Source organism: Lepisma saccharinum, chromosome 7, assembly GCF_977018435.1.
Source record: "Lepisma saccharinum chromosome 7, izLepSacc3.1, whole genome shotgun sequence".
Classification (NCBI taxonomy): Eukaryota; Metazoa; Arthropoda; class Insecta; order Zygentoma; family Lepismatidae; genus Lepisma; species Lepisma saccharinum.
This window is the reverse complement of record NC_139235.1, coordinates 68,861,918-68,879,807: the sequence shown is the minus strand read 5'-3', so window position 1 is coordinate 68,879,807 and position 17,890 is coordinate 68,861,918. Positions and strand designations below refer to the sequence as shown.

The 17,890-nt window shown below is 37.5% G+C and overlaps 1 protein-coding gene across 2 annotated transcripts in view; it reads left to right on the top strand.

Moving 5' to 3' along the window:
* Positions 1-16,590, top strand: part of LOC145989902 (uncharacterized) — a 346,996-nt gene extending 330,406 nt beyond the window's left edge. For both annotated transcript variants that reach the window (XM_083125397.1, XM_083125396.1), the window contains exon 4: positions 15,430-16,590. In XM_083125397.1, coding sequence (XP_082981523.1) covers positions 15,430-15,697 — 268 coding nt within the window. In that variant the 3' untranslated portion in view covers positions 15,698-16,590. The remainder of the gene's footprint in view (positions 1-15,429) is intronic.
* Positions 16,591-17,890: the final 1,300 nt, after the last annotated feature.

The following is a 17,890-nucleotide window of genomic DNA, read 5'->3' as shown; positions in this document are numbered from 1 at the left end:
CTGTGCCAGGTAGAAGCAATCAATGTTTTTGTGTCGGCCCTGTGTAAAGAAATTTCTAACCTTGTTTTGATTATCCAGTATAACATCATCAAACACAACAACAGAATTATCGAGACATTCATCAAGTGGCTTAACATCTGGTTCAAAAGTGGCTATATCCAATCCATCATATAGCTTCATCAGCTGCTGATATTTTAATTGTTCCAAGCTCTTAGAGAAGACATACAAGTACCTGTTTTTCCAGTCTAACCAGTTGGGTGCTAATAAAAAATTATCAACCATTAGTGTAGTTTTACCACAAGCAGATGGCCCAACAATAAGACACCTAATATTATTAGGCAGCAAGTTGCCATTTCTCTTATTCTGCTGTTCAGGTTCTGGCAGCCTTTTTATAACATCCCAGGTGCTCATATTATTATTTTGTCTGCATCGATCCAGCTGTTTTCCGGATGACCCAGCCATTTGACAAGTAACTTGTTGCCTTTTCTGCGGATGATTTTTTCTATGAGATATGTGTCAGGCTGTTTAGTTTTGCTGAGTTCTTGTTCATAGAACCTGCCTTTGAGAATTTCTCCTCGGTGATCCTTTATTATATATGTGTTAAGGGTCCCGGGTTTAACTTGAACCACTGTAAATAATTCAGTACTCCAGTTTCTTGTAAAGCCTCTTTTGAATAAGTGCTTATATTTACTGATTCTTACTTGATCACCCACCTTATATTTGGCCCTTCTTGTTGTTGGCTGGTATCTAGGATAATAAACAGTCCTGATCAATTTTTGCTCATCAGATGAAGTTACTTCGGAGGGTTTCATGTTGATTGTGGAATGGACCGAGTTGTTATATTTATGTAGAAGTTCTGGAAGAATATTAATCCATTTGTAATTACCTTGAAGTGTAAATTGTTTATACATAAGATTTTTTAGAGTTTTGTTGAATCTCTCTACAATTGAGGCTTTGAGATCACTGTAACTCGAGTAATGTTTTATTGCCTGGCTTTTAATAAATTGTTGAAACACTGAATTATAAAATTCTTTGCCATTATCTGTTTGCAAATAGCGCGGTGATCTTCCTGAATGATTGATGATTGTCCTGAAGGCTTCTGTAACACATGTTCCAGTCTTGGATTTGAGTGGCACAGCCCAGGCAAATTTTGAAAATGTGTCTATCACAGTGAGTAGATACTTGTAGCCCTTGTTGATTTTGTCTAAGTTTTTCAACTGCCCACTTGCCATTTCAATCAAGTCGCTCTGCCATAAATCATCTATGCCCTTTGTGACTACTGGGAGTCTCTTAAAATTATGTCTGGCCTGTCTGTGTAGTTCATCAACAATAATTTGTCTAGACATAATATGAAAACAAGAATATTGCAACTATAGGGTGTTCAGCAGCTGAGACTGCAGGATTTTCTAAATATAATTTGTCCCCTATTTGTATTTTAAATTCCAGAGTGCCATCATCTTCAGTATAGGCTGTTTCTAATGTATTGGGGTCTGTAAAATCCTCTAACTCTACACTGTTGATTTTCACTTTGTTCTCAGCATTTGTTATTGATAAGGTAGGGTAGTGGTGTGCCTGTGGTTGTAGCCAATATTTGATCTTGATTGGTCTCAATGTGCCCCCAACAAAAAACTGGTAATAAAATTGTGCAGGGGACAGCATATATATTTTGCCACCTGGTGTAAATGGTGAATTATATTCTTTGTTGGGGATGCTGTACAATTCAAGAATTACTGTATGTTTTGGATTCTCGATTATGCCTGTTATTTCTTTTTCTGCTGTAAGCAATCTGCTTGTTACAGATTCAAGGTGCTCGTTGATGGTCCTAACAACATCATCGTGGCCTGGCTTGATTTTTATGTCCACAATAAGTTTTTTGTATTGTTGCACAATTTCTTGAAGCTGGGTGGCAAAAACAGACAGAGCATTTGCTTGATTGGATTCCATGGTCCCTAGCTGTTGCTTGATATTAGCTACAATTTGTTGCAAATTTTCAACAACTGCCAATTTTGAATTTTGAGCAGTAAGATCATGGACCTGTCTTCTGATATCCTCAAACAGGGCATGCAGTTCATTAATATGTTGATTGGTTGGTAGAGTGGCCACTGTCTGAGTGAGTTGTTTGATCTCTGCCTGGATATTCTTGATATCTTCTGATTTCAATATCCTATTCACTGCCCTCTTAATATTTTTAAGTTCCTGTGATGTGGGAAGATTTGATACAGTATTTTGCAAAGATTCAAGTGCCAATTTCACATTATTTAATTCAGATGCATCAGCCACATTTTGCATAGCATTTTGGAGCAGGGCTATATCTGCCTGAGAGGGTGTGGATTGTTGTAAAATTTCAAGTTTTGTTTGGATATCATCTATCAAGTGATGAAAATGAGATAGCTCAGATTCAGTGTTGAGGTTTTCAAGCTTTGTAATCTGTTGCTGGACACTGTGAAGAGTATCTACAATCCCAGGCAGGCGAGTTTCTTGTACATTTGCCAAATCACTTTGCACTGCTGCTATTGTACCTTCAAGATGGGTTATGGTACTTTGAATTTTTCCAAAATCTTCATATGTTTCAAGTTGCAGCTTGATGTTTGCTACACTCCGAGTTATTGCATTCAAAGCATCAGAAGATGGCAAATTGTTCATAAAATTTTCAAGTGTCTCAATTTTTTCTTTAACCTCGGCTATGGCATTGTGCAGAGGGTCCAGATTAGGTATCTGGAGTGATTGAATCTGTTCTTTCAGAGTGGAAATGACTAGATCAAAATCTTCCTGTGATTTTATGCTTTTGACAATTGTTTGGAGCTGTGTGTGGACATTATTTATCTGCTCTTCCAATTGCTGTTTCAATTGCTCGGAGTTGTTAGCCTGGGTCTTAAATTTGGCTTGAAGAGCTGCTACAGCCTCTTCCAAACTTTGAAAATTATCTAATGTTGCCAGATCAGTATATTTCTGAAGCAGCACTTTGAGTTCAGAATCAATTTTAAGAAGAGGGTCCATGCATTGTGATTGCAGATTTGTAATTTCTAATTGAAGACTGGCATTGAGTGTGGTTTGTAAAGCTTGTAAATCACTTCTTAATTTCTTGACTCTGACATCAAGCATAAGAATCTCATCACTGTGATCTTCATGCCTTGTATGGCCAAATATATCATTAGGCATTTTGTTTTAGTGGTTATTTATTATAGAGTATCTGATTCTTAATTCTATAAAAAAGGGTATAAGCTTGTCATAAGATCCAGGGACCTCAATATATAAGCAGTCACCAGCAGAAACAGTATAAACAGTGCCAGAAACCATGTTTGAGTGCTTAATTCTATAAATATTTCTCCCTACTGAAATCTTGACATCACCCTCAGGGGTTGTAATAAATTGCAATTGCCCACCCACAGGTAATTGGTAATGATTTAAATTATTGTTAAATATGTACAATGTTTTCCCTGTTTCATCATCATTATCTGTAAGTATGCTGTTCAGATGAATAATTAACAAGCCACTCAGTTTAGACATTACAGATTGTAAATCAGGAGAGGGTTGTGGTGTAGGCAGGTCCATAATAGCTTGTTTTTTGAACCCAAATAAGTTCATAGGCATGTTTATTTATTTCAAATCATGCTCTGTAATTGGGCATTGAATCCCATTTTTCAAATCACAATGCCCCCAAGGTAAAGTATGTATGCCACATGATAAAATGCATCTCTTGTCATCATGTGGGTCCAGGGCCACTTTTGTTACAATATTGCTAGTCAGCAAGTGATTCTCACTCTGAATTCTATTTTCTGATGTTCTGATTGAATTCTGTGATTTGATGCAATTTTTATAATCTTCAAATACAAGCTCTTTTTCAACAGTTACTCTGCCAATGCCCTTGGCCTTTTTGACAACAGCACTACATGTTTTAAAACTGTACATCTTGGCACTTAACCCAGCAAATTCCACAATAACATCACCAAGTGTCTCATCTTTTAACTTGCCAGGCACCTTTTTGTTGTGGGGTTGAACTATTGTATGTTCACTGGTATCAAAGTATTGAAACAATTCAGGCTGTGACATATCTTGATAAACATCTTCTGTTTGAATATCAAGAATAAAACTATCCGTGTCCATGTACAATAATTTTACACGATCACCATAAAAAGGTTTCAGCACCTCATAATACAATGTTAACATATGTAATTTGGACAATTCCAATATCACAGCCCCTACATAAATAGGTTTATCAAACTTGATCTTTGTTTTCTTCATGTTGAAAAGTGCCATGTGCTCATCATAAATTCTTCTATAATTAAAATTCGGCTTTGCCACTAATTTTTTGCTCAGGCTGGGGTCAGTATTTATTTTAACATCACTATGCTTTCTAACATTTTCTATAGTTTTGCCAAACACTGAATTGATTATCAATTTAAACAAGGCCTTATCAAATTGGCTCTTTGCAGATGTTCGAAGCTCTGTATTTGTATCAATGTATGGTTTCAACCATCTTGAGTGCCTGAACCTCAAAACTTTTCTAACTTTGGTCACTTGGACACCATGTTTTATCAGGAACTGGAGGTTTTTGTAATATATGACATATCCTTGTTTTGGCTCCAGGGTCATCATGAGCTTCTTCTGTTTAGAACCAGGTGAACACTGAACCTCGGGAATTGGGGACAGATCAGAAAATTTATTGTGCAAATGATCTGGAATTGTCAGATCAACCTCTAAGATGAGACCATATTCACTGTCATCAAAATCCTTAAGATCTTCAATATTGAAATCTTCAACCCATTCAAGCCCTGCATATGGCAGTTTTTGCATCATGGCATGACCATAGAGGCTGTTTGCATCTACATACAGTATAAAATTTGATGGCCGTGCTGGATCATAATCAGGCAGTAATATGCTTGTTATTTGCTCTGGCATATCTCTGGGAACATTGCACCATCCCTCCTCTTATACCCTTCTCCATAAACAAGTACATATCTTGATCTTGGATCAGATCCAATGGCTTTTTGGTGTTCAAAAACATTGCAGACCATGCTAAGCCCGGAGCACTGTAAAAATACACTGGGTCCAGTCCATAATTTTGCATTGAAGATTTTCTGAATGCCTGCAATATATCAGCTAAGAGGGTTACATCAAGTTTTAAATATGCCATGTGATAATCACCAAATGTCTGGCAATTTAAATTGTTCCACATCAACTGAGCATGGTGATAATCTTCATCAGTGATTCCAGATCCTCTGATTTTGCTGTAAAATGCTTCTTGTGGTGGCAGGGAACACTCATCAAATTTAGAAAAATCTGTGACATAGTCATATGGATATACACCCTTCCGCTTAATTAATTTCAGGTCCTGATTTGGAAACATAGCACGTGTGATTTTCAAGTCATCATCAGATAATTGAGAGGCCAGTGTAGCCAGGCTAGCAGGTAAAAATCTGTAAGAATCAAGAAATCTTAATTGAATAGAAACACCATCAACTTTAATTATCTTGCTAATAGATATATATTTTTCATCATTTTCAGCTAAAATGTTTAAATTCTGTTTGTCAAACCCCTCGTACCTGATCAGATGATGGAAATCATAATTGGATGCTCCATGGCAAAATATGGGGATAAATCTTGGTCTCTTGATCTTAATATTACAGCTATTACACAGGGCCTGTTTATATCGACCATCTGTATGAGAATGGTGATGAACCTTGATATTTATATCTGAAAATTCAGAATCACATACCGGGCATTTTTCTGCATTGTTGAAATCTTCAATCTGTTCCTCTGTTAAAGGCAACATAGGCTTTGATTTTAATAAGATGTTAGATGCTATGTCACGGCACTCATTTTCTATTCTATGTGCAAATATTTTGATGGCATCTGGTCCCATGTATGAATCTTTTTTAGTAACAACACCATCCTGTACAACCACATAACAAAAGCTGGAAGGTTCATGTAACTGGTATGATGTACTTGAGGATTCTTCGGGATCTGGGCTACAGAATGCAATAGGTTTGAGGTTCGATTCGAAATCACAGACAATATATGCTGGGTGTTCCAACAAGGCTTCAAACTTTTTGAATTTGCAATTTTCACTTGGATTGGGCATCACCATATGAACAGGTTTATGATTGCCACAGTATTTCAGATGCTCAATTAACTTGTTTTTAGCAATTTCTGCACTCTCTTCCCGAACCCCCTTCACCATTTTTTGACCATCAAATACAGTTAAACATCTTCTGCACAACTTGAATATGTTTTTATATTTATCTAGTTGCGTTCTCACTAAAGCTTGAAGATTATGTATTAGAGTGTAATGGTATGTATCATCTCCTTCAATTAAGAGCAGATCAATCGGAATTGCAGATTCATCATCAATTGTACTGATTCTGAGAGGTGCTATCGGGCAATTGCCAGTGGAACAAATAAATACATTAATAGATAATTGTTTGCCATTGATGTGCCTGGCCTTTTTTTCAAATTTATCAATATTCTGAACAGACATTGGATATTCCAAACCCTCCATTACATCATCAAAATCGTGCTCATGTTGTTTGTAATAAGTTATTCTTTGAGGATCCCTTGAAACTGGATACAAAGCAGCTAATATACACCACAAAAAGCATTTCTGGTCGGCATTTTTTATATTAACCACGGCTCTTTTGTTTTTGATATTGGCAGGCAATGGCACATAAGTAGATCCTTGTAATGGGCTGAATTCAGAAATATTAACATATAACTTGTGTGATGAGCCGCATAGGCTCCATCCTGACTCTTTTGCCGCAAATTCAGAGTGTTTGATGTTCAGTTGATTTATCAAGCTGCTTATTATTGTGTCTGAATTTGCATTTGAATATACAGGTACAGTTTCTGTTATGTGGGGCTGTGTAAATTTTGTGCCGTTTGGCTTCTTATATTGTACAAACAATTTGAGGGACAGTTTATAAGAGCCATTTTGTGCATTTAGAATTGCCTGTACATCAGGTTTTTTACTGTTCAAGAAATTCTCAATGCCACATCTTGGCTCTGATACAAACCGATAATCCCTAAGTTGGCCGTTAAAACTGCTACGGATAGGTTCATAGCGTGGCTGTTTTGCTGCTCTGGCATTAAGAGGTGCTTCATGCTTTCTTTTCAGACCAGATGTGGATGGTTGAGGGGGCAATGTTGATGACTGTACAGAGCAAGTATCTTTATGTGTATATGTGAAGTATTGCATGCTGTATTTTCTATTGCAATTGGGGCAAATTATTGTGGGAGTTCTGTATTTGTCCGGGTTACAAATCTTTTGGTGCTTGGCCCAATTGGGGCTGGATATATTTTTATTGCATTGATTACAATGTTTTTGATTCGGCATTTTTGTTGTTGTTTATTATATACAATTTCTTGGGATTCAATTCAAAATTCTATACTGGATAAAAATATCAGTTGGGTTCAACACTGTCCTTTGTGTGTGAGTGTGTGTGTATGTATATATACACTTAATATTTTTGGCTTTTGGTATTTATATACAATTTCTTGGGATTCAATTCAAAATTCTATACTGGATAAAAATATCAGTTGGGTTCAACACTGTCCTTTGTGTGTGAGTGTGTGTGTATGTATATATACACTTAATATTTTTGGCTTTTGGTATTTATATACAATTTCTTGGGATTCAATTCAAAATTCTATACTGGATCAGTTGGGTTCAGCACTGTGCTTTGTATGTGTATGTATATATAACCTTACTTGGGCTATTCCGCCAAATTATATGCTTCAAGTCTTCAATCCAGCAATGGTGAAGAATCTGCACTGTGCCCTGGCTTATATAAATTTACAGAGCCAATAGAAACACTGTGGGAGTGCATTCAGAAACATGAGCTATTCTCTAACATTTTTGCCGAAGTACTTTCTTCTGAGCGCACATCCCGTTTTTCTGCTGAGCGTACATGCAATCGAGACCGCAGCGCCTCCATGCTTAGGGGAGCGGAATTGTCTGGAACTAATTTGTAAAGGATCGCTGCTCCAAATATTGATCGACACGCCGGTGCTGGGCTCGAAATGAACTGATCGCTGTGCAGAAAGTATCGATCCCACCGCTTTGGGGCCGTCATGCGCACATATTGTTCAAGTATTGATCTTATACTTTCTCGGGGCTTGATTTTATATATGAACAGATTACAACAAAGAAACTGAATATAACAAATGCAAAATATCCCAGTTTCTATTCAATCCATTTATCTGAATCGAAGAAACCAACAATTCACATATCCCCATACCGCCATATGCTTGCCCTATTATTTCACTAATAGGCAATGTTCTCGAAGAGTCCTAATAGGCAATGTTCTCGAAGAGGCCTAATAGAACAAGATACAGCGGTATGAGAAATATGTGAATTGAAAATATTTTAGTAATATACGACGTCTTAAGAAAGGAATATTCAGCTCCAAAGTACTTTGTTTATTGCTTGCTACCATTTCCCTATTACTGGCAAAAGAAGTTAAAAATGTTGACATAATGAAAAAAAATGGACTTGTTCTCAAGTATTCACCGAGTTCAAACATTGGCACATAGATGACTCTGTTGTTGTTGGAAAAAAATTGACTTGTTCTCAAGTATTCACCGAGTTCAGACATTTGCACATAGATGACTCTGTTGTTGTTGCTTATCAAATATATATTACATTGTTATAAGAATTACATTGTTTTAATATTAGATAAACAAATTGAAGCTGGTATCCAATTGAACTTAAACCAGAAGTAAATATGTGTGTATGTGTGTGTGTCTTGGCCTAGTTTTAAGTGTGGCCAAAAGAGGGGGCATATTGAGCAATTTATGGACAACAATCTCACAAAAATGCCTTTTATAAGCGTAGCCTCATCAATCTGAGGGGGTCATACTTTCTCATGGAATCCATGAGGGCTTTTTCACAAAAATCTTGGATTATACGGGGGTTTCACACTTGAGCAAAAAGCTCATATGCTCATGTTAACCTAGTTTTAAGTATAGCAAATCTGCTTGAGAGGGGGTTCATACTTTCCGGCGCTGTCCCCCCCGTAAACCCCACTACTTGGACGCTTAAGAAAAAGTCACCCGTTACACTTTAAAATTTTGTAAAGTTTTGATCTTTTTCTGAATTGGATCACCAAATGAGTTTTAACTATATTTATACTATATTTGCATTGCAATATTATTAATTATTATTTATTTCAAGTTCGAATCTTTTTTAGTATGGATATCACGTGTTCAACTAAGTGCTGAATTTATAAATGATGCATTGGAATTAAGTGAACCTGTACTAGCCGTACTGTTTAAAGTGGAATTCTAAATTCACTGTGATCCGAACCAGTCCTTTTGGTTACTAGGCTACTACGCTACTGGTCGTACATTTTTCTCGACGACAAGCGTCGAAAAATTCCAGTGGAAGTTTTCCAAAAGTTCATAAAAATAACTTGAGCAACTATTTTCAAACACTTGGAGGTTTATTGTAACAACTAATGATAAGGGATTTAGGTAAAATCTCAATAAACCCAATGAAATTCAGAACAATAACTACATATATTAACTACAACGTGTTCAGAAGTCCCAAAAGACAAACAACACTTATATCTATTCTCCTGATCAGGCTCCAACAGTCAGTAGTGCTATTCGAAGCCACCACACATTCCTCTCTTCTCACGCAAGTCACATGACTACCATATTTGCTGCCATCTGTCGGATACACTGCTAAACTAACAAATGATAGCATGTAGCAAGCTAAAATATTAAGGAGAAATATGATATTTAATTTAACACTGTTGATCATGGGCGCCCGCAAAGGGGGCTAGGGGAACACTTGCCCCCCCGCCCGAGATTTCTGGGAAGAGTTACTAATGTAATTCGAATGGTGAAATTGTAGAGATATTTTATAACAAAAGTGTTGTTTTCTGTGACTTACAAGCCGTAAGTTACAGCCACTATTATTATTATTATTATTATTATTAGAAATACGGTTACATTTAAGCTTACAGTCTATTTTACACTGATTAATTATCTAACTACAAAATACAGCCTTTTGTCCTACATGAATTAATGCTACGTAAGTACAGGCTATACAGTTATGCATATTGTATATAGATATACAGAATATGGAAATTTCAAATGTATGTAATTTTAAGAAACATAAATAGTAGTAGTAATAATGTAATAATAATAATAATAATAATAATAATAATAATAATACCATCAATAAAAATAAGAACAATAAAAGCAGTAATAACAATAATAATAATAGCAATAATTATAATAATAGTAGTTATAAGTAATATTAATAATAATAATAATAAGGTTATGTGGCTCTGCCCACACTGAGAAAAATCCTGCGAGCGCCCTTGCTGTTGATCATATTACTTCAACACTTACATAGGTTTTCTTCTTCTGTTAAGGAACCTCGGTACTTTTGGCATGTTTTCCCTTTATTTTACGTCGCTTCCTGCTAGTTTGGCTAATCGCGTCGATAAGGATGAAAGATGTTTCCATGAAGTTGATGAAATTACACTGCCTTCAGCATCGACTTCGTGAGTTGACCAATCTGCCACGAGAAACACTGACAATGAGAAGAAATAATAGTTTTTACTCAAAACCATCAATTTGAGAGCGTTCGATACTACAATTATTCTTCCGTGCTGCAATTACAAAGGTAAATAAAAGCAAATAGTAGTTATGGAAACAAATCTACAATTACGATGAAATAACAAGAAAATTGGAAATATTATAGAGAGACGGCTGTAAAGCACGATAATTAAAATTTAAACGAAAATAATTTCGAAGGAAACATCAGGCGATAATTATGAAAAAACATGGGAAAAAATATGGAAGTAAATGGGATAGAACAACAAGTGTAGTACAAAAGTAATATTGTAAAAAGCGACCAACATTTCAAAGTCAAACAAGAATGTAGAGTAGGAACACATTATAAGCGACAGTCAAATAATAACGGGTCGACTACCAAAATGTCTCATTGAAAATGTATTACCCTAAAAGTAATCTCCATAAATGTTAACACATTTATCCCACTGGGAGACAAGACGATCAATTCCGTTCATGTAGAAGCTTGGTTGGCGGCTGACGGATTCACAACCGTACCCAGTCATATAGGTCCTCGTCCGAGTGAAACATATGTCCATAAATATCTGTATTACGGTCGCAAAAAATGTGAAAAGCACAAGGGAAGGATCTGGGATGTAGGGAGTGTGTTTAAGTCTCTCCCAGCCAAATCCAGATTGGAAGTGTGAGGACGGGCATCATTATGGAGATGTCGGAATCTGTTATGCCACTTCAGCATACGTGAACGTGACGTGCAGACCGTACACAACAGTCATGCGACGCTCGTCCTCCAGCAGCCTCGGCAGTCAAAAAACGAACCACACCTCTCTGCTCTTTACTCGCATCCATTCTTATGTTGGACGAATACACGTATCGCTAATCTGACTTTCTGCGCAATAAGCAAACAACAAGTATGTTCGTGCGAGTTGTCACTGTGCTTCGCTCCTTCCCCACAGATGACAGTATGTTTGTAAACAGCAGCGTTACCAGCTTTTGCGGGCCTTGTCAGCGCGGTATGCTTTCATTGTTAGGCTAAATGCCTTCGTTTTTACATTAGGCTTGTTACTTTCAGTTTCCTTCTTATAAAAAGTACATTTGCAGTTTATTTGAGCTAAGATAACTAAACCTAACCTAACAACTAAGACCTGCCACACTGACGTCAGAACACGAAGGTTGCTAGAGTCTTGAGTGATAAGTGGAACCAGTGGATTTTTTTTAGGAAAGCTACGAATACAAATAATGTCACAAAACAAGAACAGAGCAGCGAAATAACGAACGATTTATGAGGTAAAGACTTATGGCAACAAATATAAAGATGAAAGCTAACGTAAAAAGGAGGTAAAAAGAAATAGTGAAATAGAAATAGTAGCTATACAGATGTAGAAACAGGAACATAACGGATAAAATTATAGTAGGATACCTTGCCACATGCAGGTAGAGAAGCTAAGGGGGAATACAGTTTAAAATTAAGGAAAATGTTGGCAATGTTCTATTTTTAAAGCATCCTTCATACATAGTTCAAATTGGGGCTGAAAAAATTGAAAGTGGAATTCGAAAGACCGAGTGACAACATCGTGCATCAACCCTAGCTATGCAATTGAGAAGACTCAACTTATGAGAAGAAATTCTGGGAGATAAAAGGAAATTAAAATTGTGAAAAACTTAATGAGATGTCTCCGTAAATAAGAAGACAAGGTATGAAAGAGAAACTAGAAGAATGCTGCGAAAAGCAAATAATTGGTATGAATGTGAAATCGTTGATATCAGAAAAAAAATTCACTTGAGATCTTTTCCCATTACGCTAAGAAAATTGGCTTCTAATATTTGATTTCCACATATTCTTTCAGTAAGTTTATACATTTATTCCTGAGTGCATTTCGTTGCTTATAGTTCCGGATATTGATTTTCCGGGAGCAGCTGGGTTGGGCTCTTCGCTACACAACACCCAGCACAGGGTGAACTCTTGGGATGACGGATGGTTGCCAGCGAACACGGACTACGCTTTCATTTTAACGGATCAACTTCAACATCCGTCACATTAGAAAGCCAGGCTGTCCCTGGCACTGTAATTTGGCCTTTCTAAAAAAATTCGTAACAGATGGCTCTGCCTCTGCTGCTTACAAAGTATTTTAAGGTGGTTGCATGTCTTATATGTGTTAGCTAGATGATTTATTCCGTTAATGCTATATTTAATATTACTTTTATTAACACACTCAATAGCATGTTAATAGAAATAATATGTGCAAAATCATTAAAATATTGTAAATCGCATTGCAGAACAGTTGTAATTGAGGCATAAATATTCTGTCGTGAATCGACAATGTGTGATTGATTATCCCTTCCTTATTAACCATCCTGCCCAACTGTATCCCCGAGTTCCCTCAGCTGAGAAAAGGTCTGAGATTGCACCTTTATCGAAGACCGCAGACACCTTTCTCACCTCCTCGACTCTCTCCTTCTGTCGTCCGATCATCTTTCCATTCAGGTTAACCTATTCCCCATACGATGAAAGAACCAAACCAGACTAAGTCTGCAGGAGTGGGAGTTTCCAAGTATAAAAAGCGATTTTGCCACGCGCCTGATTTTTTGCTCAGTCGAAAATGCTCTTCTGTCAACGCACCCTTCGCTCGCAGTTCAGGGAGAATAGGAGACTCATTTATTTGCTAGCCGTCTGTAACCGTTAGACTTAGTCGCGCCTTTGATCCCTAAACTGTTGCTCTGAGGCACGCATTTGCCAATGCAGTATACCACAATAATTTCCCGTCACCATGGCAACTGAATTGGACCAAGCGTTCATATGTTCTTCCCAACTCTCCCGTGCAAGAGCTAAAAATAGAATTCCAACTCGGTTCTCTAACCTTTTGGGGAATGAGGGTACAAATAAAAGACGTTAATAAAATCAACCAATCAAACTTTCACCATCGAGAACGTGAGTACTCAGTGTGTGGGAAGCAACATACACTTAACAGTAAAGCTCCTGTATGTGTGTTTTTGAAATAAGACTCTGATAAAGGTACACGTTAGAGATCCGAAAAGTACAAACAATGAATTCAACGAGCCACAGAAAGTATACAACTGATTATGATGTACCCAACGACAAATACTTCACTCACACATTGCTTCTAAACAATCGATTGAGAAGCTTATATTCAAAACTTTTCTTGTCCACCCAACAAATTTAAGCGGTAAGTCACGATAAACGTGTAATTGTGTCAAAATATAGGGTGCAAGGTGTACAACCTCTAGAGTAACAATATCCTTGTGTTGTAAAGAATCTGCATCCAGTGGCTCTGAAGTACACTTTTAACACACTACATTTACACCTCTATCGTAACTTTTTTGCTTAAACTGCAACTCTTATTTGTCGAGTACCTCCAACAACAGTCCCTGACCACATTGCTGTTCTTCTGCATATGAATAGTTAACCACAATAGTTTGTAACCTTGTTTCATACTACATGTGGTTATGGGCAAATGTTTGTCACTGTGAGTGAAGTATAAGGTTTTACGACTTAGTTTTGGCACCTTGCCCCCCCTCCTAGTTTTGGAACCCAATCACCGCCACTGATGAACCATACGCAACGGGGTTTTCCATACAAAAAGTTGAACAGAGAATGCCTTTGATGATGGTACTTTGCACAGTTCAGTCACAATACACAAGTCACAACTCATTTCAGAAGGGCCTCCCCGATGGGGCAGTGGTAGCGTCGTCGCCTTGTAATCAAGGGGTCCCTGGATCGATACCCGGTGGAGGCACATAGTGGTTCGGATCCCACTTTAAACTGTAGGTCCAGTCCCGATTAGCCTTTCTGTGCATAAAGTGGACTTAAAACACTAAATCAACCAGTCATTTCAGAAGGTGGAACCGAAAATCAAAATAAGGGTGGGTTGTCTTTGCTGAATATTGGATGAAACTAATAATTGGACACTCACAAACACCCATGCCCAGGCCGGGATTCGAACCCGTGACGCGATGTGCTAACCACTCCGCAACGAAGACCGGCGAATTTAAGTTTGTTTTCCTACAATTTCAAGGACGCCGAATTCAACGAAACAAGTTAAAATGTAAAAAGGCAACGGTTTGTTCACCTTTACACTTACATGTCATTTACAATTGTTTCTTTGAGTTGAGTTGAGCTTGTGTTTTAAGTCCATTTTATGCACCAGAAGGTAATCGGGACTGGACCTACATCTTAAAATTGGATCAGAACCACTGTGTGCTTCCACCGGGAATCGAACCCGGAATCCCTTGATTACAAGGCCACGAATTATTTCCTTGAAAACGGTGTCCTTGAAGATGTACTAAACAACATCTTGCATGTCTTTGAGAACCGCTAGGTTTTTTTAAAAATAAATAATATCCTCCATGTTGGGGGAAAACCGTCAAATTGAATCCTATTCATATTATCGGGAGTGTTGGCTGTTTCTCTCTGAAATGGAATACGTTGTATACTCTATCCAGGGAATCTCTAGAGCAAGGTCACGCAGAAGGATAGGAAGCAGGTGGGTGGGGCGAAGTAGTGCACGCTGGTGCAAACAGCAGTCGCTTTTCCCTTCCACGCAATCCTGTTCCCTCGCAAGTGTTCATTGGTGGAGCTCTTGTGGTGTTCGCTTGTTCCTGAGATTCTAGGACAGAGTGTAATTGTATGGAACTGTGCACAAAATGGTAGGAGTTCTTCACCAAAAACCTTACGATTTTAGTGCACACAGTACTTTTGTTGTACATCTTTTAGTTAGTGCTACATTCAGGGACAGAAAAAACCAATATCTTAGAAACAGCAAGGTTTGTTTTATAAACTTCTCTCTGTGTAATATTATTGCTTTATTGTTGAATGACGATGTAATGAAAGGAGTAGAGTGGTCCTTAAAAAATATGATTTCCTCTTTCCAGAGACGAAGCCTTGGCCCTTGTGGACAGTGAGTGTGCTTCGCCGGTTGGGAGGAAGCTGTCATTGGTGGACCAGGTGAAAGGCCACTCGTCCCTCAGCAGCGTACAAGAGTACGTGAACTCTCTGCCCGTGGATCCAACCGACGTCACGGCCAAATCAGACCCTCTTGTGTCGATTCACTGCGTCGGCTCTAAATCGCTCGAAAACAATGGACGGTTCGCCCGACTCCCGCCGGCGTTCTCCATGGAGAACCTCCACATATTGGAATAGTTGGGTTCGTCTTCAGAAAGAGAGATGGCGTTTGTGTGCATGTGTTTCTAGAACTTAATTTTTTTCTTCTTTTTTCAAGCAACATCCATTTCTCTGTTGGGCTTAGTTTCAGCCATAAATACTTGTCGTCCAGTGGTATGTCCAGGACATTTGTAAAGGTCGATTCGAGCATATGAATTGGATTTTATGTGTTATTCTTCAGGGACCTTTATTTTTTCCAAACGTGATAATACTTCAAAATAGTCATTTGGAAAAACAGGGCTAATGTAGGGCTAATGTATAAGCAGTTACTTGTTCTCAACACATTATTCATGAATTGTAAATCGCGAAATAACGCGAATTGTGGTTTTCTCGCAAATTTCAACATATACGTGCTTATAAAACTAAAAATCCCGCGAAAATGTAACATATTTTGTTTTAGGCTTAAAATATATATCATATTTATGCGTGTATAACATGTACACATTCCAAAACGTTATCCCCGGCAAAACTATGGTGCGTGTTATACATGGAATAATTCCTACAGGAACATGAAACCACATCTAAATGGATGTTTTCATCTTTTATCGGAACGTTTTGCATCACCGAGTAAAGTGGTTGGGTTCTGGCGGGAGATTAAGTGCACACCTACCGTCACACATAAGCCGTAACATCGGTATTTGTATCGCGAGAATTAATGGACAATAACCTCCTCAAGAATCGTTTCCAATGTATGACAGTGTCACGAACAGTCGTAGGCCTGTGACCTACAAATTAAAATGCTACTTTAAAAGCACAATGAAGGTGTAATTTCAGGCATGTTTTGCAGAAAAGTGTGCTAAAATTGAAACACGAACTTTGTGGAAAATACCACCGAAAGTATAAAATTACACCATTTTTGAGAAAAAAATAATATCAAGGTACCTAGTTATTTTCTAAAAATCACCCCTATATTCTGCCATGTTTCCTGAATCTTCAGCCCAGCTTTCCCGTTACATGGGTCAAACACCAGAAGACTTGTGTGGGGAAAACTGGACAGAATTGAGTCTCTGCCTGGACACGCTGCTGACGTCATTCTCTTCATCTTTTATTTATGACCCTCTTGTTTTTTTTAGTGTAATTACATTTGTAAGAATATTTGTACAATACTTTTGAGAGTTGTAACGTTGGTACATCTGTATAATAGCGAGAATTACGGGCACTAAGAATCACTAAATAAGATTGTAAAGCTGTTTATTCTATAACTTGAACTACGCACACTTGTACACATACTGACAATTTATATATTAACAGAACATTAGTTATTCTCTAACTTATATTCTATTAATATGATTATATTCTCTAGTTGATAATAACCCATGTGTTCTTACTTACACATTGAGTAAGAATAACATGTAAAATAATTATATAAATGTGGACGATTCATTAACTTCATGTCAGACAGCACAAATTATACACAATTACTATTGATTCTTTCGTATGAAACTTTTGTGTTTAGTGCACGAAAGTTTAATAGTATAATACTTTGTGTTTTCATTTCTACCACGTATCATATGCATCAAGCATTAACCAGCATTATTAAAGCTCGTATGACAATTTGTAATCCTGTTTTTTGCTTTGCAATTGAACAACTACATGCAGTGTAATATACAGGATGCTCGAGAACTCTAGATTATATTTCATAGTATATCCTACACCCAGATATTATGATAAATTTATTTATTATAACATGTGTACGTACGTATTTATTTACATTATAACATACTTGTAAACTTTACATTACGGTACATTACATTACATCGTTTCCCCCGTGCATTGTCATCAGTAGCCGTTCCTCAGCACTCTTAACTATGTCCATGGACGTCCGGAAGGGGAGGCAAGGGGGGCCGCGGCACCATGGAAAATGAATGTCCACATGGAAATTATATATTCACACATAATTTCATTTCAGCAACAGTAATTCATGTTAATTATTATAAATACGTTGAAGGAACATAATTTCAGACTGAAATAGTGTTTTTTAGGGGACATTACTAGTATGGGGGAAAATATGACTCCTTTGTCCCCCCGAAAAAAAAATTACCTTGCTTGTCCCTCCCTGGAAAAAATTGTGCGGACATCCATGACTATGTCAGCTCACATCAGCTATGGTGCAACAATGCCATTCGAATTCGAGCGAGCGTTCCATGTGACTTTCGGAGCAGTGTTGCCAAC